Source organism: Myotis daubentonii, chromosome 14 (assembly GCF_963259705.1).
Source record: "Myotis daubentonii chromosome 14, mMyoDau2.1, whole genome shotgun sequence".
NCBI classification, from domain to species: Eukaryota; Metazoa; Chordata; class Mammalia; order Chiroptera; family Vespertilionidae; genus Myotis; species Myotis daubentonii.
Window position 1 is genome coordinate 8,725,055 of NC_081853.1, and position 14,365 is coordinate 8,739,419.

At 48.0% G+C, this 14,365-nt stretch overlaps 2 protein-coding genes across 8 annotated transcripts in view; one reads left to right on the forward strand and one right to left on the reverse strand.

The window, feature by feature from the left end:
- LOC132215223 (uncharacterized) overlaps positions 1-2,389 on the reverse strand; it is a 147,636-nt gene extending 145,247 nt beyond the window's left edge. For all 7 annotated transcript variants that reach the window (XR_009448483.1, XR_009448478.1, XR_009448482.1 and 4 more), the window contains exon 1: positions 1,960-2,389. Coding sequence is in view for 1 of the 7 variants with exons in the window: in XM_059663053.1 (XP_059519036.1) it covers positions 1,960-2,299 (340 nt within the window). In the remaining 6 variants the exon portion in view is untranslated. The remainder of the gene's footprint in view (positions 1-1,959) is intronic.
- The window catches only part of ADAMTS9 (ADAM metallopeptidase with thrombospondin type 1 motif 9), a 166,388-nt gene that overhangs the window by 1,063 nt on the left and 150,960 nt on the right, over positions 1-14,365 (forward strand). Inside the window, exons 2-3 of the mRNA XM_059663055.1 lie at positions 438-838; positions 6,360-6,522. Of these exons, the coding sequence (XP_059519038.1) occupies positions 438-838; positions 6,360-6,522 (564 nt within the window). The remainder of the gene's footprint in view (positions 1-437; positions 839-6,359; positions 6,523-14,365) is intronic.

Genomic DNA, 14,365 nt, shown 5'->3' on the forward strand with positions numbered 1-14,365 from the left:
AATTTCCAGAGAGTGACACTGGGGAAGGAACTTACCCCCACACCCTTTGCTTTTAACCTGCTTTTCTCCCTTCCCCAATCTCTGTCCCCCAAAGTACCATAACTCAGTAACTGGGGGCAACGGCTAGCAGCATGCTTTATTTTCCTGCGGGTATTCGTCAGAATCTGAAATTACTTTATATATTTTTGACTTGTTCGTGTTTCTGGCTCCTAAGGGTGTATCCTCAGCGTCTTGCACATTTCCCTGCCCTTCCTAGCACACAGTAGGTGCTCAGCAAATATTTGTCCACTGACTGAGAGGGTGAAGGGGTTGATTCAAATGGGAAAAGAAAACCCGCTGGAAAGCCACTCAGGACAAAGCCCTCCCTCACCTTTATTTTAATTTAAAACTTGCGGAAAACTAAATCACTGGTTATGTGTCTCTGCTTCTCTCTGCAGTGAAATTATTAGAGTCCCTGAGCGAATACGAAATCGCGTCTCCCGTCCGAGTGAACGCTCTCGGAGAACCCTTTCCCACGAACGTGCACTTCAAAAGAAGGCGACGGAGCATTAACTCTGCCTCTGACCCCTGGCCTGCCTTCGCCTCCTCCTCTTCCTCCGCTACCTCCTCCCGGGCGCATTACCGCCTCTCCGCCTTCGGCCAGCAGTTTCTATTTAATCTCACCGCCCAGGCCGGATTTATCGCTCCACAGTTCACTGTCACCCTCCTCGGGGCGCCCGAGGAGAACCAGACAAAGTTTTATTCCGAGGACGAAGCAGAACTCAAGCACTGTTTCTACAAAGGCCACGTCAATACCAAGTCCGAGCACACGGCGGTCATCAGCCTCTGCTCCGGAATGGTGAGTGGGCGCGCGCCCCCTCTCCCCCCGCCCGCTGCGGGAAGACTTCATTGCCCTCCAGCCCGAGACCCTCAGTGCGCGAGTCTCCGCTCCGGCCCGGAGTGTGAGCTGGACGCCTGGAGGCCGAGGTGGCCAGCCCAGAGCGTGCGCTGACACTCGAGAGGCGAGCACGCGTCCGCCCCCACGGGGTCCTGGAATTTGGGAGCTTTCTAGGGTCCTAACCCTGCTCAGCTGCGCGCTGGAAGTTGGTTCCTACACTCGACCGCCCAGGAGCCGCTGAGTGTAGGGAGGGCCCGACTCCTTATTGGTGCGTCTTGAGTTGGGGGTGTGGGCAGAGGCTCCCCAGGCTTGGGTGCGGGGAGTTCCCTCTGTGCATCGCGGAGGGCGGTGCGTAATCTAGAGTCCCCGCGTTCTCCCCTGGCCTTTCTTCACGCGCCAGGAGCCCTGAGGCTGATCGGATTGACAGGGAACAGGTCCCGTCCCGGAACGGAAGGGTGGGCCCAGCGCTCGGGGGCGGGGAGAAGGCGGCGCCTGCCTCGGACGCTGAATTGGGGAGGAAACGGGTAGTGGGGTGCGGCGCAGTCCGACTCTGCACCCTAGTGGTGGGGTGGCTCGGAGAAGCAGAGACATTGCGGGAGGGCCCGGAGAGGCGGAGATGTCAGTTCTTTTGGGGCTTCTGTCACCCCTTGGAGTTTCCCTAGAATCAGAAAAGGGAGCCTGCGGCGCACGTTTCCCTGGAGAGGGAGGGCGCGAGGGCGGGGCGGCCACCTCTCTGCGCAGCAAAATATAGACTTAGCCTGGGATCCAAGCTGGTATCCTGCCCCCCCCCCCCATCCCCCAGGCTTACAACCCCCCGCCCAACCTGCCCTTCAGGAGGTCCTACACGGCATCGCCCCCCCGCGTCCCCTCCCCGTGACATGTGAGGACCCGCAGTAAGATTCTGGCCCGACTGATAGCAGCCTTGACTTTCTCAAGCGACATGCGTTGCTGCCACGCGCGTGTGACGCAGAAACTTTCCCGGGTCAGGCTCTCCTAGCGCAGGGCGCCCGGTGATGCGTTAGTCTTCCCCTAAGCAACCCCACGCCCACTGTCACCTTTAAAGTGGGGGCATGGATACCTACCGGGGTGCTGGGCTGCCCCTCCACGCGCTGCTGCTGCTGTTGGGGAGTCCAGAGATCCCCGTGGGGGATGTCGCATCCATCTCCGCCGCTCAGTGGAGGGAGGGGTCCGGAGGGGAGCCAGGCAAACCTGAAGACTGGGAGCGGGCAGGTTAAGCCTCTGGGATGCGGGCATCAGGATGAGCCCCTTGAGCCCCCTGCAGAGAGCCGCGGCGAGACGTGGAGACTGGGGTGGGCGGAGACGGCAGTTTGGCGAAGTCATCGCTGCCTCCAGACCTAGGTAGGGCTGGAGCCCAGGAATCCTTCTGTTCCTCGAAAGGTTCCAGCCGGCCGGTGTGGGCATAAGCCGGGTGCCTGAGCCAAGGGCATCAGAGCGCCTGCAGATCCCAAGACGGTAACCCGGAATTTCAGAACCTAACGGGTCGGGCTGCGTCTGTACGTCAAGTTTGTAAACAGCCTTTACTCCTCCCCTTCCCCGCCTCCACGCCCCGCTGAGTGGCCCCTGCGGTTGTATGGATATTTGCTGCGCAGGACCTTCATTTCTATTGGCAGTTTTAGGCAGCCACTCGCACGTGGAACTGCGAGAGGTAACTCTTAGGCCACTGAGGACAGTTCTTCAGAAACGATGCCTAGACTCTGATAAGCCTATTGATATTGCATTTAATTTGCAAACTGCCTCTTTTGGGGGAAGGGTGCAGTTCTAACATACATCCTAAATATATGCACATGTCAGTGATTAATCTATCCCCCAAGCCCTCGCCCCTTTGTCTTCCTTCTGAAACTTATCTTTCTCCACCTCCCTACCCTTCCAAACCCCCGTCCCTCCCCCCCCCCCCAGACTTCCCCTTACCATTTTTTGTAGCTGTGGAATTGTGGTGTTCCCAGTGGCCTAAAAGCCCCCAGCAAATCTTTCACTCTTCAGGGTGGACCATGCTATTTCTGCCTCCCCCCATCACCACACACACACACACACACACACACACACACACACACACACCTCACTAGTAAAGTATCAGTTTCCCTGAATTCCATCTCAGATGTGTCTCTTACCTTTTCTGAGCATCCCTACCCTAACTCTAGCCCTCTTCACTTCTCTGCTCTCATTGGGACTGATGTCTAAGAAATATTTGTCTCTGGCTTTTCCTCCAGACTCTTCTCTCTTAAGCTCTACCACTAACAAATGAATGATCCCCGGGTGCAAGGCCACATGGTTCCCGGCTCACCAGCTCTGCACAATTCACAACTGTGAATTCCGTCTGATCCTTGAGACCATTTGCAGTGCTTCTCACCCCTCTCAGGCCGGCAGGTCCCGGGCATCTCTCTAGCTTTCCTCCACAAGGCCTGTATTTCAGGCAACCTGCTTTTGCTTCTTTTACTGAATTTCCCTTCTATCCTAATCCTGCCTCACTGCCCTTGGGCCTCCAGACTTATTTGTTCATCTCACCCAGCTTCACATGCGCAAATCATGCCCTTCTTTTGAAGTGTAGCTTAAGTGTAACTTAGATATCTTTCTCCCCAGGAAACATGTTCCTGGTCCTATGGACTGCTGCCATGTCTCCCCCTTCACCTTCATAGATGCATATGTGTATGTGTATTTCTCTATTGGTTCTTCTGTTTGCTCCCTTGTATTATAATTATAGTTCTTAGTAGGTATGTTCTGTCCCTTTCTCTTTGGCAGCAGGATCAACATCAATTCATTTCTCTTCCATATTGGAGCCTTAGATATTATAGGTACACTAGAGACCTGGTGCACAAAATTCATGCACGGGGGGGCGGGGGAGGGGGGTCCCTCAGCCTGGCCTGTGCCTTCTTGCAGTCCAGGACTCTCGCAGTCCAGGACCCCCGCAGTCCAGGACCCCTTACTCCTTACTGCCCGCCTGCAGCAGAGGCGGGAGAGGCTCCCGCCACCTCCACTGCGCTCGCCAGCTGTGAGCCCGGCTTCTGGCTGAGCAGCGCCCCCCTGTGGGAGTGCACTGACCACCAGGGGGCAGCTCCTGCATTGAGCATCTGCCCCCTGGTGGTCAGTGCACATCATAGCGATCGGTCGTTCCTCCGTTCAGTTGATTTGCATATTAGGGTTTTATTATATAGGATACCCTATATGTTTGAATAAATGTTCACCTTGACCAAGAAAGAATTACCCTTAGATCAAGCAACTACTTGTGACTCAACAACAAAATTAATTTGGCACTATATGGGTACCATTTTTTGAACTCTCATTATGTGCTTTGCCTTATAATGAGTACTTTATGTATGCATCATCTCATACAGAACCCTCACACAATCCAATCCTCAACTCATTTTACAGATGGGGACAGTGAGGCTTTGAGAGTTGGAGGCTTGCTCGAAGTGGCACAGCTGGGGTTCCCACCCAGTCTTTCTGACCCATGCATTTAGCCACTCAGAGACTGAATCCATATTCCTAAAGAGAACATAATTTAAAAAGGCACTGCACTGCCCTGGCTAGCGTCACCCCATGCACCAAAAGGTGTGGGTTTGATCCCTGGTCAGGGCACATTCCTAGGTTGCAGGCTCCATCTCTGGTAGGCGTACATACAGGAGGCAACTGATCAATGTTTCTCTCTCATATCCATGTTTCTTTCTCTCTCACTCTCTCTTTCTAAGCATCAGTAAAAACATGTCCGTGGGTGAGGATTTAAAAATAACAGTAAAGATAAAATAAAAAGGCACTGGACTGAAGTTGGGATGCCTGAGTTCTAGATTCAGCACTGGCTCTGTTCAGCTGCTCTGTCCACCAAAGGGCAACTGCGGACCAGCCACTTTCTCCCTCGGCTTCCCTTTTCACCAGACGGGCCAGACCCTCTCCAGATGAACTCCCAGGTTTTTCCCGTACTTACGGCCTGCCTCTAGTAGGTTTACATATTGTAGTATATATCCTGCACTGTGTTCAGAGAACACCAGAGTTGAGTATTGGAAACCGAGAGAGCTGCCTGGGTGAGAATAAAGTTGTTAAATCACTTCGCCAAAAACCAGCTACTCTTTTGCCTGCTCTGTGCACACAGAGCTATTCCCTTGTTGAGCTAGTGGCCCCTAAATCATGTAGAGAACTTTTTAAAAAACATAGATGCTAGCTAGACCTTACCCCTGGAAATTCAATTTGCAGATAAGCGGTAATGCCCCAAATCTGAATTTTTAAAAAACTTCCCAAACAATTTTGAATCTTAGCTAGGTCTGGAACCTGCCCTAGCCTAATGCTTCACAAGCTTTATCGTGCATAAGAATACCATGGAGTGCTCATTAAAATTCCAACTCCTGCCCTGCCCTGAGATTTTGATTCAGTGGGTCAGATTTGGGGTGGAGCGTGATTATTTGAATTTCTAGCAAATTTCTGGATGATGCTTATAACCTTTATGGACAGTCATTTCCCTTGTGTCCAGGGAAAGGTGAAAGGTCTGCTTTTCCTTTACTTTTTCTTTTTCTCCTTTTCTTTCCCCGCCCAATGCAGGAAAGGGAACAATGGAAAATGAGAGAAGGGTTTGACTCCTCTAACACATTGCACAACATGGGGAACTTTTTCATGCTCTTGTAATGTTTTGTTTGGGTGGGTCAACCTTGAGGCATCATTCATCATTTGCAAAACTGTGGGTATGTGAGAAGGAGAGGAGAAAGAGTTGCCACTTTCAAAGTGCTTAGAATGATTGGCAAACACAACTGTATCCTGTCGGTTAGAGGCTAACACCACCACACCAAAATCCACTAATATGTTCTAAGCCCTTACAAGGTGTTAAGTACCTTAAGTGCATTATCTCATTTAATCTGCAGGATAATCCTTTATAGTAAGTTTATCCCTAATTGACGAACAAGGAAGCTGAGATTCAGCATTTAAGGAACTTACCCAAGATGGGTGGCAAGATGGGTGGGTAAGAGGCTGTGCTGGGACTGGGACCTGTGTTGGGCAGCCCGGCCCCAAAGCCTGGTACTGAGGGAAGGAAAGAAAGGGTGGGAGAGACTCATGGGCTAGTGTCACAGGTGGCACCACCTTGAGCGCCTTGTGGTCCACATATGCTTCCTGAATTTGAAGTCATGATAATGCTTCCGAGGGTCAGCTTTTCTCTCAGAGCTCACACGGGTCCCTCAATTTCCAGCTGTCTTCACACAGAGAAACACTGTCTGTCAACAGCCTGGAGAAGGGAATATGTGATTAGAACTTGAGCGCCAAGGAAGTATTCCTTAGAGACGGATTTGGTGAGCAGGAACAATAGTGTCAAGTCAAGGAGAAGGTACTGTATGGCTGAGGATGAAAATAAATCGCTCTCCAAGTGTGTCCGCAGCATTTTCGGGTTAAGCAGCCCTCACGACAAAGGGATTGGGTCAAATGGCACCGTCTCCACTTTCAAATGTTTCATCTTTATGAAATCAACCTCTCCTCTCTTCCTTTGCAGCTGGGCACATTCCGGTCCCAGGATGGGGATTATTTTATTGAGCCGCTGCTGTCCGTGGATGAACCAGAAGATGAAGATGAACAAAACAAACCCCACGTTATCTACAGGCTCAGCACCGCCCAGGAAGAGCCCTCCACAGAAAGGCACGCGTGCGACACCTCAGGTATTCATGTCGTCCTTCAGCAGAGATCCCACCCCTGTGATGGGTCATTGCCCTGCTGCAGACATGTAGCTCTTTCATAGGCTAAAAGCACTACCATGGCCATTGGCTTTTATTTGATCTTCCAGTGAGGTCGGAATATCCCCATTGTACAGATGTGAAAGCGAAAAAGATCCTTAGCACCTTGTCCCAGGTGGCACAGCTAGTAAGTGACAAGGCCAGGATTCACACTCAAACAGCAGTGACTCCAAGCCCACTCTGGGCAGAGCCGCCTCTTTCGTTGAAGTTGTTAATATGACTAAGCTTCGTAATGCCCTAGGCCAATGGTCACCAAGCTTTTGGACCTCACGGATCCTCTGCGGACCACTGGTTGGCGACCACTGTCTTAGGCTATTAGAGCCATATCTTCAGTCAGCAATTACTTATGTTTCTTGTTTTCTATTTCTTTATTTAATCATGTAAGGTTACAGATGGAACTCAAAAGCTATGTGTTTCTTGGGATGTTTCCTATCAGCTTCAGCTTAGCTCATGTTCTGTGGCTTCAGGAATATGTGACTGGAAGTGTGGGTCGCACGGTCGGGTTTCTCTCAGATGCATCTATGCCCACAGCTGGATCCTGGCCAGGTGCACTGAGGCTACCTGCTGCCGGTGAGGTGGGCAGCATTCTCCCCGCCACTGGACCTGGCAGAGATGCTGAGGCTTTCAGAGATGACCCCATGACCCCACTGACGATCTCACAGCTAGACCATAAGGAAAACCTTTGTTTGCCTGTCTTATTCCATGGTTCGTTTTCTCTGTGCAGGTGTGTGCGTGTGTGTGTGTGTGTGTGTGTGTGTGTGTGTGAGAGAGAGAGAGAGAGAGAGAGAGAGAGAGAGAGAGAGAGAGGGAAAAGACTTAATAATGCCTTTCAAAATACCCTCAAGGTTTATTTTTAAATTAACTACCCAAGTCAATGAACTTTGGATTGATTTTCTGGGCTAGAGGACAAGTCATTGTCAAACCTTGTTTAAACATAAAGAAGAGGGAATCTAAAAAGGTGAAAATTGAGGACAGTGGAAGATGCCTTACTTTTTCACAAAAGCTTATTTGGTTCTGGGCATTGTTGCTTTGGGGCCTTTAAGGGCCACATTTCAGATCACCACAGCCAGCCTTTATTTTTCCTTCTGACTTTGGCTTGTCAGTGACCAGTGTGGTGGGCCCTTCCTTCATTCCAGCAGCTTTGACTGTTCCTCCAAAGGTTGCTGCTGAACTCGCCACTCTGGTTTCTCTCCTCCAGCTGCTCCTGCACCCCTTCTTTCAGCTCAGATGCAGGGGCTCACAATAGTTGGAAAGAACTTTGGAGTATGGCACAGTTGCCAGCTGCCATTAGAGAGATGGGCCAGCAGGTCATGGCAACCTCTGAAACCAGGTAGCCTTCTCACAGGGAGTGAAAATAGGTGGGGGGTGGGAGAAGACCCTCTGGCCAGAGAGGAAAACATCCTCTCAGTAAATATCAATCCATTAGATTCAGGGATGCTCCCCACCCGCCAAGATCACTGAGTGGTAACCAAGAGTAACCAAGTGGCCACCCATGGAGCCATTCAGGAACCTTTGCTCTTTTGTAAGCCCCTTTCTGCCCATCCTTCCTTTTGCATTTCCAGATGAAACCCCACGTTCTGTCACATGGACCCTCTCTATTTGACCCTGAACTTTGCACAAGGGGATGTAGTTGTTCTTATCAGTGAGACATACTTTCTGATAGGTGAGTGAAAGGCAGGGAGTGGGCCAACAGGAAAAGGATTGTCTTGTTTGCCTAGGTGTAGAAAACAGTGTTTATCTGTTGCTAAAATACCTCTCTCACCCTCCCATCTCAGCAAGGCCAGCTGTTTTTGTTTCTTAAGGCATTTAGGGATTATACACTTATTAACCCACCAATGCCACTTCTGTGGAAATAATTGGACAATTGTGTAAAGGTATTTATGGGAGAATACTCAGTACAGTGTTGTTTATTATAGAAAAACGCTGGAAACAACCTGAGTGCCCAGGGGTGGGGATGAGGTATGCATTTGATGGATTCCTATGCAGCTATTAAAAATGATGGCAGAGATGTATGTTAACAAACACAGAAATATGTATAGTATGTGAACAGGCAGTGATGATTCAGTATATATGGTATGATTTCATTTTCTTAAATACTGAAGTGTGTGTGGGTGCATGGGGGTGTAGAGAAAAAATCTGAAGCAATCTGCATGGACATATTAAAAGGAATTATTTCTGTTTGGCAGGAACAGAGGCAGTCTTTTATGTTCTTATATTTTTGCCATGATTCTGTAGCAGTTTCATAATCAGAAAACGGAGTTTGAAAAGAAATGGGGGTGGGGGCATGTAGTTATTGTGTAGCCCCATAGCACTTGTCACCAGGGACCAACAGCCAAGCCAAGATCCTATGCTCGCTTCCTTGCTTTTTCTTTTTCTTTTTGGGAATGAGAGGGTTTCGATGCCACACAGACAGAAATCCTGCTTTGTAGCTACTTCTTTGGAGCACTGGGCTGGTCAGAGCTGAGGGTCCCTCTTCACCTCACTAAATTCCTGGTACCCATTGGACTGACCTGGGGATAGCCATGGTTTAGTCTCCATTAGGGATTGCGGACCTGTTACCCCATTAGAATGTACTATCACTTTTTGGTTAGGCTCCCAAGGGTATGATCATAAAGGCGGAAAAATATTAAGATGATAATTAAAGTCATCATTTGTTGGTCTCATAGTATGCACATGTGGGTCTCAGTGCTACCCATGTTCCATACGTTATCATATGTAATTCATTCATCAACACTGCAACGTAGGTATTATTATCCTTATTTTACATTGAGAAAATGACAGCGCTAAAGTCACACAGCTGGTAGGAAGTGGGCTGACTTGAGCCCGGGGCGGATCCCAGTGTGGTCCACTGTGAGCCAGGTTACCCTGAAAACAATGGAAGAAGCTGCCTTTAAAAAATGCTTTTTTACTTAAGATTTCAGAACATCCTTTTTGACTTCCATCTAATCTAATCCCTAAATGACACTAACAATAGCTGACCTTTGTTGAGCATGCGTTGTGTGGCAGGCACTCTTACCCATGTTTTATGTGGATTATATGTTTTAATCCTTACCTCCGCCTGGATTGATTTTGCAGTTGGGAAAATAGAGACACAGAGAAGTCCATACAAAGCTCATAAACATAGCCTTTGTCCTGGTCTCCTTAGAGCAGCGGTTCTCAACCTGTGGGTCGCAACCCCTTTGGGGGTCGAACGACCCTTTCACAGGGGTCACCTAAAACCATCCGAAAACACATATATAATTACATATTGTTTTTGTGATTAATCACTATGCTTTAATTATGTTCAATTTGTAACAATGAAAATACATCCTGCATATCAGATATTTACATTACGATTCACAACAGTAGCAAAATTACAGTTATGAAGTAGCAACGAAAATAATTTTATGGTTGGGGGTCACCACTACATGAGGAACTGTATTAAAGGGTCGCGGCATTAGGAAGGTTGAGAACCACTGCCTTAGAGGATTCATTGGCCAATCCCTCTGTTGATAACATTGTATTCACATATAAATTACCTTTTCTGTAGGAATTTTTAAATGCCTTCCCAGAATTTGATTTGATGTGAGGGGGAGCTGCCTGGTGCCTGGAATTCCCACCCAGACTAATGAGTCACCAGGGACTGTGTCTCCAGCATGCCTCAGTTGGAGGGGAGGCTTGTTACACATTAACCTCTTGAATCCATTAATAATTTAGCATAGATTAGCTGATTAGATTAGCTGCCTTGAGCGTTGGGCCCAAATGGAGTGAGAGACAGAGCTGAGGAGCAGACCTCTGAGGGGGCTTTAAGTAAACAATTCTGGGACAGCTGGAGGGTTCCAGGCAGTAATGGAAGCTTTGGCTGACTTCACAGTCCGGCTGGGCCCCAGCAGGGCAGTGGTTGTTGGCTAATTAGTGATTTCTGTGAGAAGCTAGCCAGCCTCCATTTTCCCACACACGCTCATGCCCTCAGACCCTTCCCCCAGCCCCTGGGCCTGTGCACAGGAGGACAGGCAACAGGAGGGACCATGGTTGCTTCCTTTACGCCGGGAGCAGCTTGCTGAGGGGCAGGTGCTCCAATGACTCCCATTTCACAGCTGAGAAGACTGACTGGGAGGGTCAGTGGCCTGCCCGCAGCGTGTACAGGAAGCAGGGGCGCTCCAGCCGGGACTGGCTCGCCATTCAGCATAGTTCCTACCATTTGGGGTCTATTGTGTTGACTTAATTTCCTTTCACTTACCCCTCAGCCTTCATACCTTTTTCTCTTTTTTATGTTCCTCAATGACTTGATGATTAATAAACAGTCAATATAAGCAATGACCTCTAAAAGCCTTAGCAAGTTATTAGAAAACTATTAAGTAACTGAATTCTTGAGCTTATTTCCTCACCTTTATCTTCTTTGTATTATATATATATATATATATATATATATATATATATATATATATCTATTTTTAACATTGGAAGCTATAGTGTAATATGCCAAAAAGTCATTAAAGGATAGAACAAAAGAAACCTCTAATATAGGAATGGTTTCTTCTCTCATCTGTTCTCATTTATTCATTGAATTTTTTATTTTATTTTTTTATTTTTCATCTTGTTTTTTAAAGCATTTTAAAAAGTTAGAGGTGTGGTAAAACAAACATACCCTCTACATTTAACAATGACAAAGCATTTTCCACATTTGCTGCTTAATTTTCCTGTTTTCTAGAGTATTTTAAACTAAACTCAGATATCACGACATCTTCTCTCTAAATATTCCAATCTACCTGTCTGGAAGATGAAGATATTTTCTTTCTTTCTTTCTTTTTGATATATTCTTATTGATTTTAGAGAGGAAGGGAGAGGGAGAGAATCATTGATTGGCTGCCTCCTGGACGCCCCCTACTGGGGATCAAGCCTGCAACCCCGGGCATGTGCCCTTGATTGGAATCCAACCCGGGACCTCTCAGTTCGCAGGCCGACTATCCACCAAGTCGAACCAGCTAGGGCTGAAGATATTTTCTTATATAACTGTAACATTATTTATGATGGTGAGGTAAATCAATGATAATTTCTCCATATCACCTAAAGAGTTCCTATAGTAAAGTTTTTCTAATTGTCCCCAAAATGCGTTTTTATATTCCTTCTGCTTAGATTGTGATCTAACCAAGGTCCACACATTGCGATTAGTTATGTCTCTTAAGCAACGTCACTTGTCATTGTAGTTGTTAAAGTTGCTGTTTTAGTTTTAGTTTTGCTCCCATGGCCCCTTTTCTCCTTTCCACTTCGTTGGCTCTTTGCTTGGCCTTTGTCACCGTAAGGTTAGGCTGCATTTGCAACCATTTGAAAGAGCAGAGTCAGCACCCAAACCCAGAGCAGGTACCAAGAACTCCGCCAGCGGAAGGAGCCCCTGTCAGAGTGGCTCCACAGAGCACAGAAGGCGCTGTGGTAGGTGGCTTTTTGACGCCGTGTCTAGCAGCGGCCGCCGACCTTTCAGACCTCACGGACCACCAGTGGTCCACCGATCACCTGTTAGCGACTGCTGTACACAACTGAAAATCATGAATGAATAGGAAGCATTCTGAGTATCACAAAAAGGATGAGGAAATGCAAGGTGTGCTGGTTTGTGCATGTGTGGGCTGTGGCCTTTGAGAAGGAACGAAATGAAATGAGTGTAAATGTTGGCTAAGCACTTCCTTCTGTATCCACCCCCATCTCTCAGGGGACGTGGGAATTAGAGTGGGTATGGAAAGCAGTTGGCCTGTGGTGCATGGAAAAACTTCCAGTTGATGTGATTGGCCTCAGCATTTCTCTGTTAGTTTTTGTTTTACAAATCTTTTTTATTTTCTAGTTTTTTCCCCCCATGTTTCTAGTAAGGTATAATTTACATGCAGTAACAGTCAGCCTTTCTAGTGGCCAGTGCTGCAAGTTTTCGAAAATGTATATCGTCATGTCACCATCATCACAGTCAACATAGAGAGGAATTCCTGTGTCTTGTGTGGCCAGCCCCCTTTTCTGTTTCTATAGGTTACCAGCCGCGGGCAAACTATGGCCCGCGGGCCAGATCCGGCCCGTTTGAAATGAATAAAACTAAAAAAAAAAAAAAAGACCGTACCCTTTTATGTAATGATGTTTACTTTGAATTTATATTAGTTCACACAAACACTCCACCCATGCTTTTGTTCCGGCCCTCCGGTCCAGTTTAAGTACCCATTGTGGCCCTCGAATCAAAAAGTTTGCCCACCTCTGGACCCCTGCGCAGCTGTCATAGAAATAGGATCACTAGGCATAGTGCTGCGGCTCATCCGGGTGGCCTGTATCAGAATTCATCGTTTTTCATTGTGAGCAGTGTTCCTTTGCATGAGTACACATACCACAGTTTATCTGACCCAGCTGAGGGACAAAGCTTTGACAATTACAAACAAATCCATACGCTTTCATTTCGCTTGGGTAAATACTTAGGTGGGAAATTGCTAGGTTATATGGTAAGAGCATGTTTAACTTCACAAGATACCGCCATCTGGTTTTTAAAGTGGCGGTACCATTTTGCAGTCCCAGCAGCAGGGTATAAAAGTTCCGTTTTTCTGCAGCCTCACTAGCATTTGTTATTGCCAATATTTGGTTTTGCCTTTTAATTTTAGCCCCTCTAATAGATGCATGGTGGTATCTCCTCACAGTTTTAATTTGCATGTCCCTGATGACTGAGCATCTCTTCGTCTGCTTATTTGCCATCCGTGTATCTTCTTCGGTTAAGTGTCTAAATCTTTTGCCCACATTATAAAGAACTGGAATATTTCTTATTATTGAATTGAGATGTCTTTATATATTCTGGATAAAGCCCTGTATCAGCTATGTAGTTCAAGTGTCTTCCCCCAGGGCACATGCCTGGTGCCAGCTGGATCCCAGTAGGGGGTGTGGCTCGGCTCTCCTTGTCCTCATTTGCAGACACTATTGCGTCCGTGGCTTCCTTACTTCCGTGCAGACACTGCGTGCAGCACAGACAGCGCAGTCAGGGCGACACCGACAACGCACAGTGTAGGATTCGGTAGAGAGTGTGTTCTAGACGCAGTGAAGAGAGATGGACTAGGAAAGGCTTGTTTGCGACTTGTTCTTGAAAGCAGTGCCTATGCCAACAGAGAAGGCGCTGCTGTTGTTGTTTCTCATCGGTGTACGCAGGCAGCTTCCCGCTCCCAGCCAGTGTGCTTTACGATGGGATGGGGGCGTGTCTCTTGCCTCACAAGCGAAGCAGTTACAGAGAAAGCTTTGGATGCCTGAGGATGCGAATATGTTCTCTCACACAGAACACGCACCACACAGGCGAGAGAAAGAGACAGCCAGGGGCAGTGAGACAGGAGGGGCCGTGGTGGGACGTTCAGCCCTGTAAGGCCACGCTCCTGGGGGAAGAGGAATGGGACACATAACCCCACGATTTCCCAGAGTTCCTGTCCTGTGCTTTGTGGGCAATACAAGCGTTTTCCCAAAGGTTTCCTAATCCCTACATTTGATGCTGGTCCATTGTAACAAGTCCGATTAGAGAGAATGGAAGTGGTTTTCAGACACTGGTGTCTGTTCTAGCAGGTCCAAAAATAAAAGCTTCACAGTAAGTGATGGAGATGTGTGAGTTGTACTCCCCCTGACATTATTTAACATCAGCTACAGCCCACTTCTTTCCTGTTGGTCTCTGCGCTGGGGTTCCTCTGTCTCTTGCCCGCCCACCCTGTCGCTGTGTGGTTATTTCTCCTGTGCACTGAGTGACAGTGGCCAAGAGAAGAGGTCCTTGGGTTTTTCTCCTTTCAAATCCTGGGGC